Source organism: Salvelinus fontinalis, chromosome 29 (assembly GCF_029448725.1).
Source record: "Salvelinus fontinalis isolate EN_2023a chromosome 29, ASM2944872v1, whole genome shotgun sequence".
NCBI lineage: Eukaryota > Metazoa > Chordata > Actinopteri > Salmoniformes > Salmonidae > Salvelinus > Salvelinus fontinalis.
Genome location: NC_074693.1, coordinates 6,974,989 through 6,992,013, shown reverse-complemented (window position 1 = coordinate 6,992,013; position 17,025 = coordinate 6,974,989). Strand labels below are relative to the sequence as shown.

The following is a 17,025-nucleotide window of genomic DNA, read 5'->3' as shown; positions in this document are numbered from 1 at the left end:
CTAAAACAACAGCAAAATCACAGTATACTTGAACAGAGCAATACTAAATCACGAGGCATCAAAGCCAAAGGAACTGTAATGCTATAGCCTGCAAGAAAATAGTATAGAAACCTACCAAAAAGCAACAACAAATTCAATCCCTTCCAGACAACTTCCTGGACAAAACATTTCACTGTAATAGTGAAGGTGTAAACTTGGCAGTAGAAAACCTAAACAGTATATTTGACCTTTCAGCTTCCCTATCAAATCTAAACATTTCAAGCAGACAACCTAAGAAAATAAAAAACAATGACAAATGGTTAGATGAAGAACGCAAAAAAAAAGAAATTGAAAAACCTATCCAACCAAAAACATAGAAACCCAGAAAACTTGAGCCTGCGCCTTCACTATAGTGAATCACTAAAACAATACAGAAATACACTACGGACCCTCATGCCAAATTGAGTCAAAAGCTTTTTTTGTAAATCAACAAAGCATGAGAAGACTTTTCCTTTGTTTTGGTTTGTTTGTTTGTGAATTAGGGTGTTCAGGGTGAATACGTGGTCTGTCGTACAATAATTTGGGAAGAAGCCAATTTGACATTCTGGTAATCTTGGTAATGGTAATCTTTATTAGCTGATTCCAAGATTTGTAATTGATCACATATATGTTTTTGCTGTTTGTTCTTTGTTATAGAGCCAAAAAGATTGGAAAAGTGGTTTATCCATCTCCGTTTTGGAAAGGTAACTATTATATTATAAAGTAATCTAATTCGATTTGATTATACAGGGGTAATATCATCTGTAGTTCTGATGGGGGCTGTTATACAGGGATAATGTAATCTATAGCTCTGTTATACAGGGATAATGTAAGCTATAGTTCTGTTATACAGGGATAATGTAATCTATAGCTCTGTTATACAGGGATAATGTAATCTATAGTTCTGTTATACAGGGATAATGTAATCTATAGCTCTGTTATACAGGGATAATGTAATCTGTAGTTCTGTTATACAGGGATAATGTAATCTATAGTTCTGTTATACAGGGATAATGTAATCTGTAGTTCTGTTATACAGGGGTAATATCACCTGTAGTTCTGGTGGGGGCCGTTGTACAGGGGTAATGTAATCTGTAGTTCTGTTATACAGGGATAATGTAACCTATAGCTCTGTTATACAGGGATAATGTAATCTATAGTTCTGTTATACAGGGGTAATGTAATCTGTAGTTCTGTTATACAGGGATAATGTAATCTATAGTTCTGTTATACAGGGATAATGTAATCTATAGCTCTGTTATACAGGGATAATGTAATCTATAGTTCTGTTATACAGGGATAATGTAATCTATAGCTCTGTTATACAGGGATAATGTAATCTATAGTTCTGTTATAAAGGGATAATGTAATCTGTAGTTCTGTTATACAGGGGTAATGTAATCTGTAGTTCTGTTATACAGGGATAATGTAATCTATAGTTCTGTTATACAGGGATAATGTAATCTGTAGTTCTGTTATACAGGGATAATGTAATCTGTAGTTCTGTTATACAGGGGTAATATCACCTGTAGTTCTGGTGGGGGCCGTTGTACAGGGGTAATGTAATCTGTAGTTCTGTTATACAGGGATAATGTAATCTGTAGTTCTGTTATACAGGGGTAATGTAATCTGTAGTTCTGTTATACAGGGATAATGTAATCTATAGCTCTGTTATACAGGGATAATGTAATCTATAGTTCTGTTATACAGGGATAATGTAATCTATAGCTCTGTTATACAGGGATAATGTAATCTATAGTTCTGTTATAAAGGGATAATGTAATCTGTAGTTCTGTTATACAGGGGTAATGTAATCTGTAGTTCTGTTATACAGGGATAATGTAATCTATAGTTCTGTTATACAGGGATAATGTAATCTCTAGTTCTGTTATACAGGGATAATGTAATCTGTAGTTCTGTTATACAGGGGTAATATCACCTGTAGTTCTGGTGGGGGCCGTTGTACAGGGGTAATGTAATCTGTAGTTCTGTTATACAGGGATAATGTAATCTGTAGTTCTGTTATACAGGGGTAATGTAATCTGTAGTTCTGTTATACAGGGATAATGTAATCTATAGTTCTGTTATACAGGGATAATGTAATCTGTAGTTCTGTTATACAGGGATAATGTAATCTGTAGTTCTGTTATACAGGGATAATGTAATCTATAGTTCTGTTATACAGGGATAATGTAATCTGTAGTTCTGTTATACAGGGATAATGTAATCTGTAGTTCTGTTATACAGGGATAATGTAATCTATAGCTCTGTTATACAGGGATAATGTAATCTGTAGTTCTGTTATACAGGGGTAATATCACCTGTAGTTCTGGTGGGGGCCGTTGTACAGGGGTAATGTCATCTGTAGTTCTGTTATACAGGGATAATGTAATCTATAGCTCTGTTATACAGGGATAATGTAATCTATAGCTCTGTTATACAGGGATAATGTAATCTGTAGTTCTGTTATACAGGGGTAATATCACCTGTAGTTCTGGTGGGGGCCGTTGTACAGGGGTAATGTCATCTGTAGTTCTGTTATACAGGGATAATGTAATCTGTAGTTCTGTTATACAGGAATAATGTAATCTGTAGTTCTGTTATAAAGGGAAAATGTAATCTGTAGTTCTGTTATACAGGGGTAATATCATCTGTAGTTCTGGTGGGGGCCGTTGTACAGGGGTAATGTAATCTGTAGTTCTGTTATACAGGGATAATGTAATCTGTAGTTCTGTTATACAGGGATAATGTAATCTGTAGTTCTGTTATACAGGGGTAATGTAATCTGTAGTTCTGTTATACAGGGATAATGTAATCTATAGTTCTGTTATACAGGGATAATGTAATCTGTAGTTCTGTTATACAGGGATAATGTAATCTGTAGTTCTGTTATACAGGGGTAATATCACCTGTAGTTCTGGTGGGGGCCATTGTACAGGGGTAATGTAATCTGTAGTTCTGTTATACAGGGATAATGTAATCTGTAGTTCTGTTATACAGGGATAATGTAATCTATAGTTCTGTTATACAGGGATAATGTAATCTGTAGTTCTGTTATACAGGTATAATGTAATCTGTAGTTCTGTTATACAGGGATAATGTAATCTATAGTTCTGTTATACAGGGATAATGTAATCTGTAGTTCTGTTATACAGGGATAATGTAATCTGTAGTTCTGGATGGATGCTTTCTAGCCTTTCAGTATCCACTCACCCAGAGCCAATCGGGTTATTTAGTGGCATAATTTAAGGTAAACATAATTTGAAGCACTGTATATAGTACTTTACTTTACAATTTATATTTACTTTACTTCACTATATTCCTAAAGAAAATAATGTACTTGTTACCCCATACATTTTCTCTGACATCCAAAAGTACTTGGTACATTTCAAATGCTTAGCAGGACAGGAAAATGGTCCAATTCACACACTTATCAAGAGAACACCCCTGGTCATTACTACTGTCTCTGATCTGGCGGACTCGTTAAACACAAATTATGTCTGAGTGTTGGAGTGTGCCCCTGGCTATCTGTAAATAAAAAATACAAGAACATCGTGCCATCAGGATTGCTTAATATAAAGAATGTGAAACTATTTATACTTTTAATTTTAATACTTAAGTATGTTTTAAACCAAATACTTTTAGACTTTTACTCAAGTAGTATTTTACTGGGTGACTTTCACTTTACTTGAGTAATTTTTTATTAAGGTATTCTTACTCAAGTATGACAATGGGATACTTTTGTACTTTTTGTGTCTGTGTGTGAACGCGGTAGGTAAGTGCTGTGTCAGTGGGACTGAAGACCTCCTCTGCCCCTCAGGGAGCTTGCCCAGATCCATCCATCCATCCATTTAATTGAGAAGGACACCCCCACCCCCACCCCCCCCTTACCTTCTGGTCTGGGTTTTAGGTCTTGGTTCTCAAGGGTTCCGGTCATGACGCTGCCTGTAGATACAGGAAGATCATACACACAACAACCCTGGCCTTCCCTAACAACCTGGCCTTCCCTGACAACCCTGGCCTTCCCTGACAACCTGGCCTTCCCTGACAACCTGGCCTTCCCTGACAACCCTGGCTTTCCCTGACAACCTGGCCTTCCCTGACAACCTGGCCTTCCCTGACAACCCTGGCCTTCCCTGACAACCTGGCCTTCCCTGACAACCTGGTTTTCCCTGACAACCTGGCCTTCCCTGACAACCTGATCTTCCCTGACAACCCTGGCCTTCCCTGACAACCTGGCCTTCCCTGACAACCTGGCCTTCCCTGACAACCCTGGCCTTCCCTGACAACCTGGCCTTCCCTGACAACCCTGGCCTTCCCTGACAATCTTTCTCACACTAACACCCTTCCTCCCTGTAGTACCTCAGTCTACCAGAGGGGGTAGCACAGCACAAGAAAACACTGCCCTATTCACATGTTTTATTTATTTATTTAAAATTAAAATAACTCACCTGTACCGAGTCAGTGTGGAGGCTTTATACAGGGGGCACCGGTATCGAGTCAGTGTGGAGGCTTTATACAGGGGGCACCGGTACCGAGTCAGTGTGGAGGCTTTATACAGGGGGCACCGGTACCGAGTCAGTGTGTAGGCTTTATACAGGGGGCATCGGTACCGAGTCAGTGTGGAGGCTTTATACAGGGGGCATCGGTACCGAGTCAGTGTGCAGGGGTACAGGCTAGTTTAGGTAATCTGTACATGTCGGTGGGGGGCGAAGTGACTATGCATAGGTAAGAAAAGGGCTGATGAAGGCATTTCATCCCTGTATACTTCCGTATTCCTCCCATCGCCCGCTGTCCAACCCAGGCTGAGGCTCCGGCGTCATTAGCTCACCGCAAGCCTAATTGGGGCCTGTATAATAACCCGGCCCCCGGGGGACACTCTAATGAATAAAGACTATAATTAATGCCATGGTGACGGATATTGCCTTTTTGCCTACAGGGCTGGGCTCTTACACCAACTTCTCATCACTTTCTCTCTCTTTGATTCTCCTTGCTCTCTCCCTTTCTCTCTATCCTTCATTTTGTATGTTTTTGTACCTGTGTGTGTGTGTGTGTGTGTGTGTGTGTGTGTGTGTGTGTGTGTGTGTGTGTGTGTGTGTGTGTGTGTGTGTGTGTGTGTGTGTGTGTGGTAGGTGAGCGCTGTGGGAGTGAAGACAAGAGCTATCCATCCAACCTTCCAACCTACTGCCACACCTGATGGGTACAGGCCACTCTCTCTCTCTCTCTCTTGCTCTCTCACCGCTCTCCCTCGCCCGCTCTCTCTGTCTCCCTGCTGCTGCTCTATTTATTTTCTCCCTCTGCTTTCCCTACCCGGCTTTCTATCTCTCACTGAGTTTGTCTGGGAACGGCAGGTAGCCAAGTGGTTCTAAGAGTGTTGGGTCAGTAACCAAATGGTATCTGGTTCAAATCCCTGACCAGGCAATGTGGGGAAATCTGCTGTTCTTCCCTTGAGCAAGACAGTTAACAACTGCTCCTGGTGTGCCAATGACATCCATTAAAGCAGTCCTCTCACCTCTTTGATTCAGAGTTGGGATAAACACATTTTGGTTGAATTTGTTCAGTTGTGCAATGGACCAGGTATCCCCTTTCCCTTCCCTGTGTCTCGGTGCGATAAAAATCTGTCCAGTAGTCTGTAGCCTAAAAGCAATGGATTTATGTCTGAATAGTCATTCATTTCAGAAACCTATTTTAGACCACTGTGGGTATAGCTAATAATTCTACATAGAAACAGTCAAGCATTGAGCTCTATCAGATAATGAAGAGACATACTGGCCGGACTGTCAGCGCCATGGACAGCAACAGTTGTGCAACTAGAGGTGGGGAGTCGACTCCAAAATAATAGATTCCTCGACTCCCATTTCTGGGTGTCAAGCTTCGATTCCTCTAGGAAGGAAACTCTTTTCTGTAGTCTATTTGGAGAACACAAACTCTTGCATTTTACAACAAAGGAAGAGCGAGCGAGAGAGAGAGAGAGAGATGGAAGGGGCATAGCCAGGAATTTGTAGGCATCTCGGCCACAAGGCAGACAGTCAGAACCGTGCATCGGTAATCAAAAGGTGTAGGCTATATGTAATGCTGTATTTCGCAATATCTTGGCTGCAATGTCTCGCTCAAGTTCACTAAAGTAGGGGCTATCAGTGAGTAGGATGAGCTATTCTACATGAAACAGACCGAAGACCAAACACATATTAGCGTTTAGGATGGGGGGCATTGTTATTAGGAAGGACGTCTACCATGGATGGATCGCTAAAATAATGACTATGATCACACTTCATCACGTCAACAATTTAAATATTACGGGGAGACCTTTGGCTGCCAAGCACGAGTTATCAGTGTAGCCTTTACTCGTCTAGACATGATGTTGAAAATATTCACGCCTACAGTAAAATCCTCCAGGGTTCCGTCGTAAGAGTCAATTCAATTGTTGGAGGTAGGAACACAAGCATTTCGCTACACCCATATTAACATATGCTAAATGTGTATGTGACCAATACAATTTGATTTGAATAACAACAAATTAAGAATTACAGGGGGCAGTTTGGAAAACTAATACTGTGTGAAAATCATCTGGAATAACGCACATGTTTGGATAGTAATTACAAAACCAAAGTCTCTAATAATACCCGTCCGAATAGGGCTATAACATAGCAAATAATAGGTTTATCACAGCATCATCTCATGGGATCCGTCAAAGCAGAGCACAGCAGAAATATCACTGAAAAATTATAGTTCCTACATTTCACCTTCTATATTCAAACAAAATACGCAATTTATAGGCAAATGGTCAGCATCATGCCCATGTCTGTCCTCTAGAACGTAAATGCAGTGTTCCTAATGGACTCTGCAATACTGGGGTGGTTGTGCGTGTGTGCATCCGCTTCAGCGTGTTCTGAGTCGAACAAGAATCGACTCCAATGAATCCAACCACAGAAGTCGGAGTCGACTCCAGAAATCCCGGCGTCGTGCACCATTAGGCAGAGAGCGTTCGGGTCAGTGATTTTCCACCTTCTTTCCCGGGGTTGTATGTTTGGCGCCAGAAGTTGTCTCGCGGTCCATTGGGCGTGCTCAGTTGCTCTCACAATTTACCTCAGTTTAAAGTTTTTTCCCAAACAACGGTTTCAAAAGGCAGGTAATTTAGCTAGCTAGCAAGAATAACGGGCTCAACATTGTACAACATTGATATGTTATCGGTTATATTGGGAATAATTTGTTAGCTCGGTAATGTAGCTAGCTAAATGTAGCTAGCTAAATTACCATCAACAAGTTCGCCAGTGCTAAATTAGCTAGCTCCTGCAACGTTACTGTACTGAAATAAATGTCTAGTTAGTGGTAGCTATCTCGCTAAAAGGGTAACGCTAACTTTAGCTAGTTTACCAAAATAGTTAAATTAGCAACGTGCTGACAAATTAACAGTTGATAATCATATTTGCTAACAATTTTCCTATATTTCGAATTTGACTAGCAATAAGTGTACTGTAGCTACAAGTTCAGGGTCAAAGGACTTCAGGGACGACAACAGCAAGCAAGGATGAGTTCTTCGGATGAGGTGAGTTGAAACATGCCTAGCTATCCTATCAGCTAACGGTAAGTTAACTAACTAGCATAATCAAAGATACTGATGATGGACAGGTAACTTGATGTTATGATAACATTTAGCCATCTATCTAGCTGTGGCTATCTGAGATGTTCAGGTGATTACTGCTTGTGGCATTTATACCTGGGCCAACTTCATACACCTGTGGACTCCCACTAGGATGATTTCCATGATTTGAAGACCTATTTCTCAAAGATGGAATGGACCCATCTAGTGAAATGTGAGAAAGTGCGGTACAGAAACTTGAAGAGGAACCACCTGGCTATGCTTACTATAGGTAAGTGTCCTAGATTTTAACAGAGACAAAAGGACATTTTCGATTTATCAGTATTACTTTAGTTTTTTTTTACTCCTGTCATAGAGGAGTCTCTCTGCCTTTGTGTTGTATTGAGCCATGTCTCTACTCACTGGCATACCACATACCCAACCAGCAGCTCCCACAAGGTGTGGTTTTTCTTAGGGCCCCATCCCCCCAAAATACCCTGGAGGTTACCTCCCCCTCCCCATATAGCATATGAACACAATAAAGCCCTGGCATTTGTTTTTTAGAATTGCAGGAAATTCACTGTAAAACGTCAAATTTCTGCTCAGACCTTGCTGGTCCCCGCGAAACTGCTCTACACCACTCTCTACTGTGTGTTGTATTGATCAGTGTCTCTACTGTGTGTGCTAATGTGTCCCTCAGGGCTGAACTCCCCAGTACCTGCGTTTATGAGGAGAGGCAGACCTAAATTGTTGAACACTGCTCCGCTTTTTGCACCCAGCGACTCAGAGGAGGATGAGTGGACCCCTCGACTGGAAAGATGCCCACCAGGTAGAGCAGTAGTAATAAACGAGGATGTTATAAGACGTATCATGTTAGTAGAAAGGGAGTGCTAAGAGAGGCCTGTCAGTACCAGTCTATGATGCTTATTGAATATCAAGAGCGAAACAGGAACCTAACTCAGGATGGCTCTACTCTGTATGAATAGTAGGTAGGACCTACCCAGATACCACAAGACCAGTAGACTGGTAGGACCTACCCAGATACCACTAGACTAGTAGGACCTACCCAGATACAACAAGACCAGTAGACTGGTAGGACCTACCCAGATACCACTAGACCAGTAGACTGGTAGGACCTACCCAGATACCACAAGACCAGTAGACTGGTAGGACCTACCCAGATACCACTAGACTAGTAGGACCTACCCAGATACAACTAAACTAGTAGACTGGTAGGACCTACCCAGATACCACTAGACTAGTAGACTGGTAGGACCTACCCAGATGCCACTAGACTAGTAGACTGGTAGGACCTACCCAGATACCTCAAGACCAGTAGACTGGTAGGACCTACCCAGATACCACAAGGCCAGTAGACTGGTAGGACCTACCCAGATACCACTAGACCAGTAGACTGGTAGGACCTACCCAGATACCACTAGACTAGTAGACTGGTAGGACCTACCCAGATACTACTAGACAAGTAGACTGGTAGGACCTACCCAGATACCTCAAGACCAGTAGACTGGTAGGACCTACCCAGATACCACAAGGCCAGTAGACTGGTAGGACCTACCCAGATACCACTAGACCAGTAGACTGGTAGGACCTACCCAGATACCACTAGACTGGTAGGACCTACCCAGATACTACTAGACAAGTAGACTGGTAGGACCTACCCAGATACCACAAGACCAGTAGACAGGTATGACCTACCCAGATACCACTAGACCAGTAGACTGGTAGGACCTACCCAGATACTAGTAGACTGGTAGGACCTACCCAGATACCACTAGACTAGTAGACTGATAGGACCTACCCAGATACCACTAGACTAGTAGACTGGTAGGACCTACCCAGATACCACTAGACTAGTAGACTGGTAGGACCTACCCAGATACCACTAGACTGGTAGGACCTACCCAGATACCACTAGACTGGTAGGACCTACCCAGATACTAGTAGACTGGTAGGATCTACCCAGATTTCACTAGACTAGTAGACTGGTAGGACCTACCCAGATACCACTAGACTAGTAGACTGATAGGACCTACCCAGATACCACTAGACTAGTAGACTGATGGGACCTACCCAGATACCACTAGACTAGTAGACTGATAGGACCTACCCAGATACCACTAGACTAGTAGACTGGTAGGACCTACCCAGATACCCTTAGACTAGTAGACTGGTAGGACCTACCCAGATACCACTAGACTGGTAGGACCTACCCAGATACCACTAGACTGGTAGGATCTACCCAGATTTCACTAGACTAGTAGACTGGTAGGACCTACCCAGATACCACTAGACTAGTAGACTGATAGGACCTACCCAGATACCACTAGACTAGTAGACTGATAGGACCTACCCAGATACCACTAGACTAGTAGACTGATAGGACCTACCCAGATACCACTAGACTAGTAGACTGGTAGGATCTACCCAGATACCACTAGACTGGTAGGACCTACCCAGATACCACTAGACTAGTAGACTGGTAGGACCTACCCAGATACCACTAGACTAGTAGACTGGTAGGACCTACCCAGATACCACTGGACTGGTAGAACCTACCCAGATACTAGTAGACTGGTAGAACCTACCCAGATACTAGTAGACTGGTAGGACCTACCCAGATACTAGTAGACTGGTAGGACCTACCCAGATACCCTTAGACTAGTAGACTGGTAGGACCTACCCAGATACCACTAGACTGGTAGGACCTACCCAGATACCACTAGACTAGTAGACTGGTAGGACCTACCCAGATACCACTAGACTGGTAGGACCTACTCAGATACCACTAGGACTCTAATTAAGTTGTAGAGGATCTCATCTCAGAGGATGATCAATGGAAACAGGATGCACCTTGGCTCAATTTCAAGTCTCATAGCAAAGGGTCTGAAAACATATGTAAATAATTTTTTTATAAATGTGCAAACATTTCTATAAACCTGCTTTTGTCATTATGGGGTATTTTGTGTAGATTGGTGTGGACATTTTTTATTGAATCAATTTTAGAATAAGGCTGTAACATAACAAAATGTGGGAGAAGGAAAGGGGTCTGAATACTTATTGAATGCACTGTATAACAAAATCAACAGTACAAAACCAAAAATATTAATCTGTTTAATGTAATTGATCCATTCTGTGCCATTTTGACTATAAACTTTTATACTGAAATCATCAATCTGAGGTCAAAAGGAGGTTGTTTCCCCCAATTCGATGTGGTTAAAACATGGGGTTGTTTAAAGTAGTAGCACATACTGTCCACTTCATGGAAAGTAGTGTAAAATATATTAATTGAAATAATTAAATATCTTAAGTTAGGATGATAGTAAATGAAGCAAACTCACAGATTTTTTTTATATAATCACATATATTTCTCATTAGTTTTAACCATTTTAGAGATTAATAAAAAATGGTCCTAAGGACAATTTAACCAGGCGCTCTAGGCTAGGGTCTGTGCAGCAGGCTGAACGTTTGACGTTCCTAATAGAAGAGGTCTGTTAGTAGCTAGGTAGCACTTATATTAATTCTCTGATCTTTCCCCATAGCATCCCGGAGCTTCCGACGCCCAACCAGGAAACCAGCATCTCAGGGAGTCCCTCAGCCTGACAAACCTGCTACACTTACAGTACAGGTAACTGTCTTTTAAAGCACCTGCACAGGTGCATGTAATACATCTTCTGAGTTTTTGTTTCTCTTCTTCACTACGCTAGCAGATACTAGTCCTCTCAAGGACTGGAGCTGTGAAGTGTGAACTAATGAATTAAATTATGGTTATACAGTGTCTTCAGAAAGTATTTATACCCCTTGACTTATTCCACATTTTGTTGTGTTACAGCCCTGAATTTAAAATGTATATCATGTTCGGTATGTAATTGCTCTATTGTAGATAAAGAGGGCTGACAACTCTGTCTGTTCATCGTTGTCATATAACGCTCTGTCCCCCCACCCCTCTCCTTTGGTCCTCAGCAGCCCCCCAGCGGCGAGGAGGCAGGACCCAGTAATATGGGGACAGAACCCGCCCAGCCATTAATGGAGGAGCTGACTGAAGAAGAAGTGGCCTTCCTCAGAGACGGCAGCACAGCAGACACCCACAGTGGAGTACAGGAAGGGCTAGGAGCCAAGGTGTGTGTTACTGTCATACACAACACACAATATATTTTCATTAATGTTGCTTCAAATCAAAGGTGATGATGACACATAGACCCAGTGGTCTTGTCTCTTTCCAGGAGGGTCAGAGTGAAGCGACCCCCAGCACCAGTGGAGGGGAGGCAAGGAGTTCCACACAGCAAGGGGCTCGTTTGTTGCACCCCAAACCATCAACCTCAGGTAACAGAGACAGACAAGAAAAGACTGTTAGAGTTTGAGATGGTGATTTAAAACCCATTTGTTTCATTAGCTTCAGAGAAAATAGCTTATTTTGTGTTTGTGTGTACCAGGCCTGTCTAAGAGAGAGCGGCTGGAAAGGCAGAAAGCAGAGCTGAACACATACAAGCGCAGCAGAAACCTGAGAGACAGACCAAGAATCACTTACACAGAGGAGGAGGTCCCCAAAGATGATCACTACCTCTGTGAGTCTCTCTCTCGCTCTAGGAATAGTGACATTTCAAATGTCATGTTATGTCTATATACAGTGTTGTAATGATGAGCAAATAGTTAAAGTACCAAAGGGAAAATAAATAAACATAAATATGTGTTGCATTTACAATGGTGTTTGTTTTTTACTTGTTGACCTTTTCTTGTGGCAGCAGGTCACAGATGTTGCTGCTGTGATGGCACACTGGTATTTCACCCAGTAGATATGGGAGTTTATCAAAATTGGATTTGTTTTCAAATTCTTTGTGGGTCTGTGCAATCTGAGGGAAATATGTCTCTCTAATATGGTCATACATTTGGCAGGAGGTTAGGGCAGTGTGCACATAGCCTGTCTTCTCCTGAGAGCCAGGTCTGCCTACAGTGGCCTTTCTCAATAGCAAGGCTATGCTCACTGAGTCTGTACATAGTCAAAGTTTTCCTTAACTTTGGGTCAGTCACAGTGGTCAGGTATTCTGCCACTGTGTACTCTCTGTTTAGGGCCAAATAGCATTCTAGTTGTCTAGTAATTATCTTTTTCTTTTCTCATGATTTGGTTGGGTCTAATTATGTTGCTGTCCTGGGGCTCTGTGGGGTCTGTTTGAGGGGTGTCAGGTAGCCTAGTGGTTAGAGCATTGGGCCAGTAACTGAAAGGTTGCTGGATAAAATCCTCCGAGCTGACAAGGTAAAAATCTGTTGTTCTCCCCCAGAACAAGGCATTTAACTGTTCCCCGGTAGGTAGTCATTGTAAGTAGTAAGAATTTGTTCTTAACTGACTTACCTAGTTAAATAAAGGTTAAATAAAAATACAATTGTGTTTGTGAACAGAGCCCTAGGACCAGCTTTCTCTGTAGGTGGTTGTGGAATTTAACGTCTCTTTTCTGGATTTCGATAATTAGCGGTATCGGCCTAATTCTGCTTTGCATTATATGGTGTTTTACTTTGTATATTTATTTTTGCAGAATTCTGCAATTTGGTTTTTGTCCCATTTTGTGAATTCTTGGTTGGTGAGCAGACCCCAGACCTCAGCCATAAAGGGCATTGGGTTCTATAATTGAATCAAGTATTTTTAGCCAGATCCTAATTGGGATGTCGAATTTTATGTTCCTTTTGATGGCGTAGAAGGCCCTTCTTGCCTTGTCTCAGATCGTTCACAGCTTACCTGTGGCGCTGATGTTTAAGCTGAGGTATGTATAGTTTTTTGTGTGCTCTCTTTCACTCAACCACGCTGTTTTTTTACATTTTGAATGCATGTCTTCATCATCATCATCATAATAACTGACATTTAACATGTTCAGTTTCTCTTTCTCTCTCCCAGACTGTGAGGACTGCAAGTCTTTCTTCATGGAGGAGTGTGAGGTCCATGGTCCTCCCCTCTTCGTCCCTGACATCCCTGCCCCTCTAGGAACCTCTGACAGGGCCAGACTCACCCTGCCGTCCGGCCTGGAGATCCGAACATCAAGCATCCCTGAAGCAGGACTGGGGGTGTTCAACCAAGGAAACACTGTGCCTGCAGGAGCCCACTATGGACCTTATGAAGGAGAGCTCACAGACAAGGACCAAGCCATGGAGAGTGGCTACTCCTGGATGGTGAGAGAAGTGTGTGTGTGTGTGTGGTGTGTGTGGTGTGTGTGTGTGTGTGTGTGTGTGTGTGTGTGTGTGTGTGTGTGTGTGTGTGTGTCATTGGGCTGTGCTTACATTTTTTCCAACCTGATCAAAACTGTAAATATAAATAGTTGTTTTCCTCAGATCTACAAGAGTAGACACTGGGACGACTACATCGATGCTGGGAGAGACACTCACTCCAACTGGATGAGGTGAGCAACACTGAAGTACAGAGGAAGTCTCACAGTCCTCTTCCTCCTTCTGTTTCTCTCTGTACCTACAGTGGTTCCTCAATTAAAAGTTTTGAGCTTCATGCGGCAACACTTTGTGGTAGATGGTGGCAGATTGTGGTAAATTGCGTCATTGCGAGGAACCACTGCACCTACCTGTTTCATACTCTATTTGATAGTTGATAACCTCAATCTCATGTACATAATTAACCCCCTACTGCTCTTTAGCTGTCTCTCTCTCTCTATCCCCCTCTCTCTTTCTCTCTCTCTCTCTCTTTGTCTCTCCATCTCTCTTTCTCTCTCCCTCTCTCTCTCTCTCTGTCTCTCCCTCTCTCTCTCTTTCTCAGGTATGTGAACTGTGCTCGTCGTGAAGAAGAACAGAATCTGGTGTCCTTCCAGTACCAAGGAGGGATTCTGTATCGCTGCTGTAAGCCCATAGCTGTTGGAGAGGAGCTGTTGGTTTGGTACGGAGAGGAGTACGCCAGAGACCTGGGCATTGTCTTCGACTACCTCTGGGACAAAAAGAGCTCTGCTAAAGGTCATTTCTCCACTCTTCCTCCTCTCTTCATCCCTCTCTCTCTGCCCTTACTTTGTCCTCCTCGGTTCACTCCTCTTACATTAATTTTCTATTTACCTCCTATTACTTCATTTTTACTCATTATTACTAATTTCTCAATTGACACTCATTGATTTTAAATATATTTTCTGTGGTGTATTATCATACTGGTCCTGAGTTTTCTCTGTACATGTCAAGTTGTCTGGAACAATAATGATCATGCACCTTGTGATCTTGATTTCTCTTCTTTCTCTCCTTCATCTCTCTCTCAGATGTGAACACTGAGTTGTCCCAGGTCCAGATCTTCTCGTGCTCTGGCTGTCCGTTTTCCTTCACCTCTCAGATCTTCCTCCACAAGCACATAAAGAGATGTCACCATGATGAGTATGTCAGACTGTTGAGGAGTGGAGAGATCAGATCAGATAATCTCATGTCCTCCAGCAGCTCACAGCACCATGGAAACACCTCACGTTCCTCCAACCCAGCTCCCACCAGGAAACCGAGGGAGACAGACAAGCCACGACCACACCGCTGCTCTCAGTGTGGGAAGAGTTTCACTGCAGGGGGTTGTCTCAGACAACACCAGCTCACTCACACAGGAGAGAAGCCGTTCCACTGCTCCCAGTGTGGGAAGAGTTTCACTGCAGGGGGTTGTCTCAGACAACACCAGCTCACTCACACAGGAGAGAAGCCGTTCCACTGCTCTCAGTGTGGGAAGAGTTTCACTACAGGGGGTAATCTCAGAACACACCAGCTCACTCACACAGGAGAGAAGCCGTTTCACTGCTCCCAGTGTGGGAAGAGTTTCACTACAGGGGGTTGTCTCACCAGACACCATCTCACTCACACAGGAGAGAAGCCGTTCCACTGCTCTCAGTGTGGGAAGAGTTTCACTACAGGGGGTAATCTCAGAACACACCAGCTCACTCACACAGGAGAGAAGCCGTTCCACTGCTCCCAGTGTGGGAAGAGTTTCATTACAGGGGGTTGTCTCACCAGACACCATCTCACTCACACAGGAGAGAAGCCGTTCCACTGCTCTCAGTGTGGGAAGAGTTTCACTACAGGGGGTTGTCTCACCAGACACCATCTCACTCACACAGGAGAGAAGCCGTTCCACTGCTCTCAGTGTGGGAAGAGTTTCACTACAGGGGGTAATCTCAGACAACACCAGCTCATTCACACAGGAGAGAAGCCGTTTCACTGCTCACAGTGTGGGAAGAGTTTCAATAGAGGGAGTCATCTCAGAACACACCAGCTCACTCACACAGGAGAGAAGCCGTTCCACTGCTCTCAGTGTGGGAAGAGCTTCAATAGAGGGATTAACCTCAGAACACACCAGCTCATCCACACAGGAGAGAAGCCGTTTCACTGCTCACAGTGTGGGAAGAGTTTCACTCAGTCAGGACATCTAAAGAGACACCAGTGTTGTAAAAAGTGTACGGAAGTGGAACTTTAGATTCTCTTGACATTGGGAGAGTGATGTAATAAAGTATAATGTTTCATCATGAAACATGACTGATGCGTCTTTATATAGACACTGTTGAACTATTTGGATATAAATTAGGATATTCATAAAACTGTCAACACTTTTTTAATTCTCTCAAAGTACTGTGTCATTGTAATACAATTGAATACGCATAAATGTATGAATCATATTTTATAGTATGAAAACAATGAAATCTTACATAAATGTATGTATATAAACATGAACTATTAAGAAAAGTATTTTTTAAACTGAAATGAATACTTCCCAAGTTATAAACATGACAAGATTTTTATCCATTTTTACATGATAATAAAATATATTTCTTTACACTCCAGTGGTCCATCTTGTGAATTTAGTGTCAGATATTAACAAATCACCCAGAGGATTCACTCATCTCCTTCATCCTTATCATTCACTGTTGACTTCCTGTTGATGATGATTTGCATTCCATAAGTACATTTAAACTTTGATGATCCATGTTTTTAATCATCTTCAGGTACTCGAAGCCTCTTCAGCCCGCCAACACTTATTAACTGAGCAGGAATGGTCAAGGAACTGACCAGTGCGTAACTCGATCTTGATAAAAGTCATTTCATTTGACCATGAATTAAATTAATATCAATCATTTAATTACACCTTTCAGTTATCTAAACTATTTCTAATTAAAAAACACTTGAATACCTAGTACAGGAGGGCTGCTTCTAAATGGTAGATTATCATTAGATTGGTGGTTTTTCTCCCCCAAGTAATTCCTTCAGTTGAAGTCCAGTCCCAGGATTCACGGTGTCTCTGAAGTAGGAGTGGTAATCTAGGACCAGGTCCAAAACTGGTCCCCTACTCCTTTGGTTCACAACTCCAGTGGTCCCCTACTCCAGTACCCCCAACTGCAGTCAGTGGACTAAAGTGACTAGGCATCAGGATAGATAATAAGTTATTTGAGGTAGATCTTTTCCAGAAGGCAGGG

The 17,025-nt window shown here is 42.5% G+C and overlaps 2 protein-coding genes across 2 annotated transcripts; both read left to right on the top strand.

Moving 5' to 3' along the window:
• Positions 1 to 7,438: 7,438 nt before the first annotated feature.
• LOC129827203 (histone-lysine N-methyltransferase PRDM9-like) lies at positions 7,439 to 11,453 on the top strand. The gene is made up of 5 exons (XM_055887940.1): positions 7,439 to 7,564; positions 7,772 to 7,889; positions 8,298 to 8,426; positions 11,158 to 11,243; positions 11,448 to 11,453. The coding sequence occupies exons 1-5, from the start codon at positions 7,547 to 7,549 to the stop codon at positions 11,451 to 11,453; spliced, it is 357 nt and encodes a 118-aa protein (XP_055743915.1). The 5' UTR covers positions 7,439 to 7,546.
• A 131-nt stretch (positions 11,454 to 11,584) lies between these two features.
• LOC129827239 (zinc finger protein ZFP2-like) lies at positions 11,585 to 16,206 on the top strand. The gene is made up of 7 exons (XM_055887975.1): positions 11,585 to 11,734; positions 11,839 to 11,938; positions 12,049 to 12,180; positions 13,500 to 13,771; positions 13,931 to 13,998; positions 14,364 to 14,554; positions 14,845 to 16,206. Exons 1-7 carry the CDS (start codon positions 11,615 to 11,617, stop codon positions 16,029 to 16,031), a joined length of 2,070 nt encoding a protein of 689 aa, XP_055743950.1. The 5' UTR covers positions 11,585 to 11,614; the 3' UTR covers positions 16,032 to 16,206.
• Positions 16,207 to 17,025: the final 819 nt, after the last annotated feature.

What these genes read in the sequence shown, in the direction of transcription:
- LOC129827203 (XM_055887940.1), top strand. An exon ending in CCTGGCTATGCTTACTATAG is followed by an intron (nt 7,890 to 8,297) that starts GTAAGTGTCCTA and finishes TGTGTCCCTCAG; the next exon opens with GGCTGAACTCCCCAGTACCT. An exon ending in ACTGGAAAGATGCCCACCAG is followed by an intron (nt 8,427 to 11,157) that starts GTAGAGCAGTAG and finishes CTTTCCCCATAG; the next exon opens with CATCCCGGAGCTTCCGACGC.
- LOC129827239 (XM_055887975.1), top strand. Translation starts at nt 11,615, where the DNA reads ATGGGGACAGAACCCGCCCAGCCATTAATGGAGGAGCTGACTGAAGAA. An exon ending in CAAAGATGATCACTACCTCT is followed by an intron (nt 12,181 to 13,499) that starts GTGAGTCTCTCT and finishes TCTCTCTCCCAG; the next exon opens with ACTGTGAGGACTGCAAGTCT. An exon ending in CAAAAAGAGCTCTGCTAAAG is followed by an intron (nt 14,555 to 14,844) that starts GTCATTTCTCCA and finishes TCTCTCTCTCAG; the next exon opens with ATGTGAACACTGAGTTGTCC.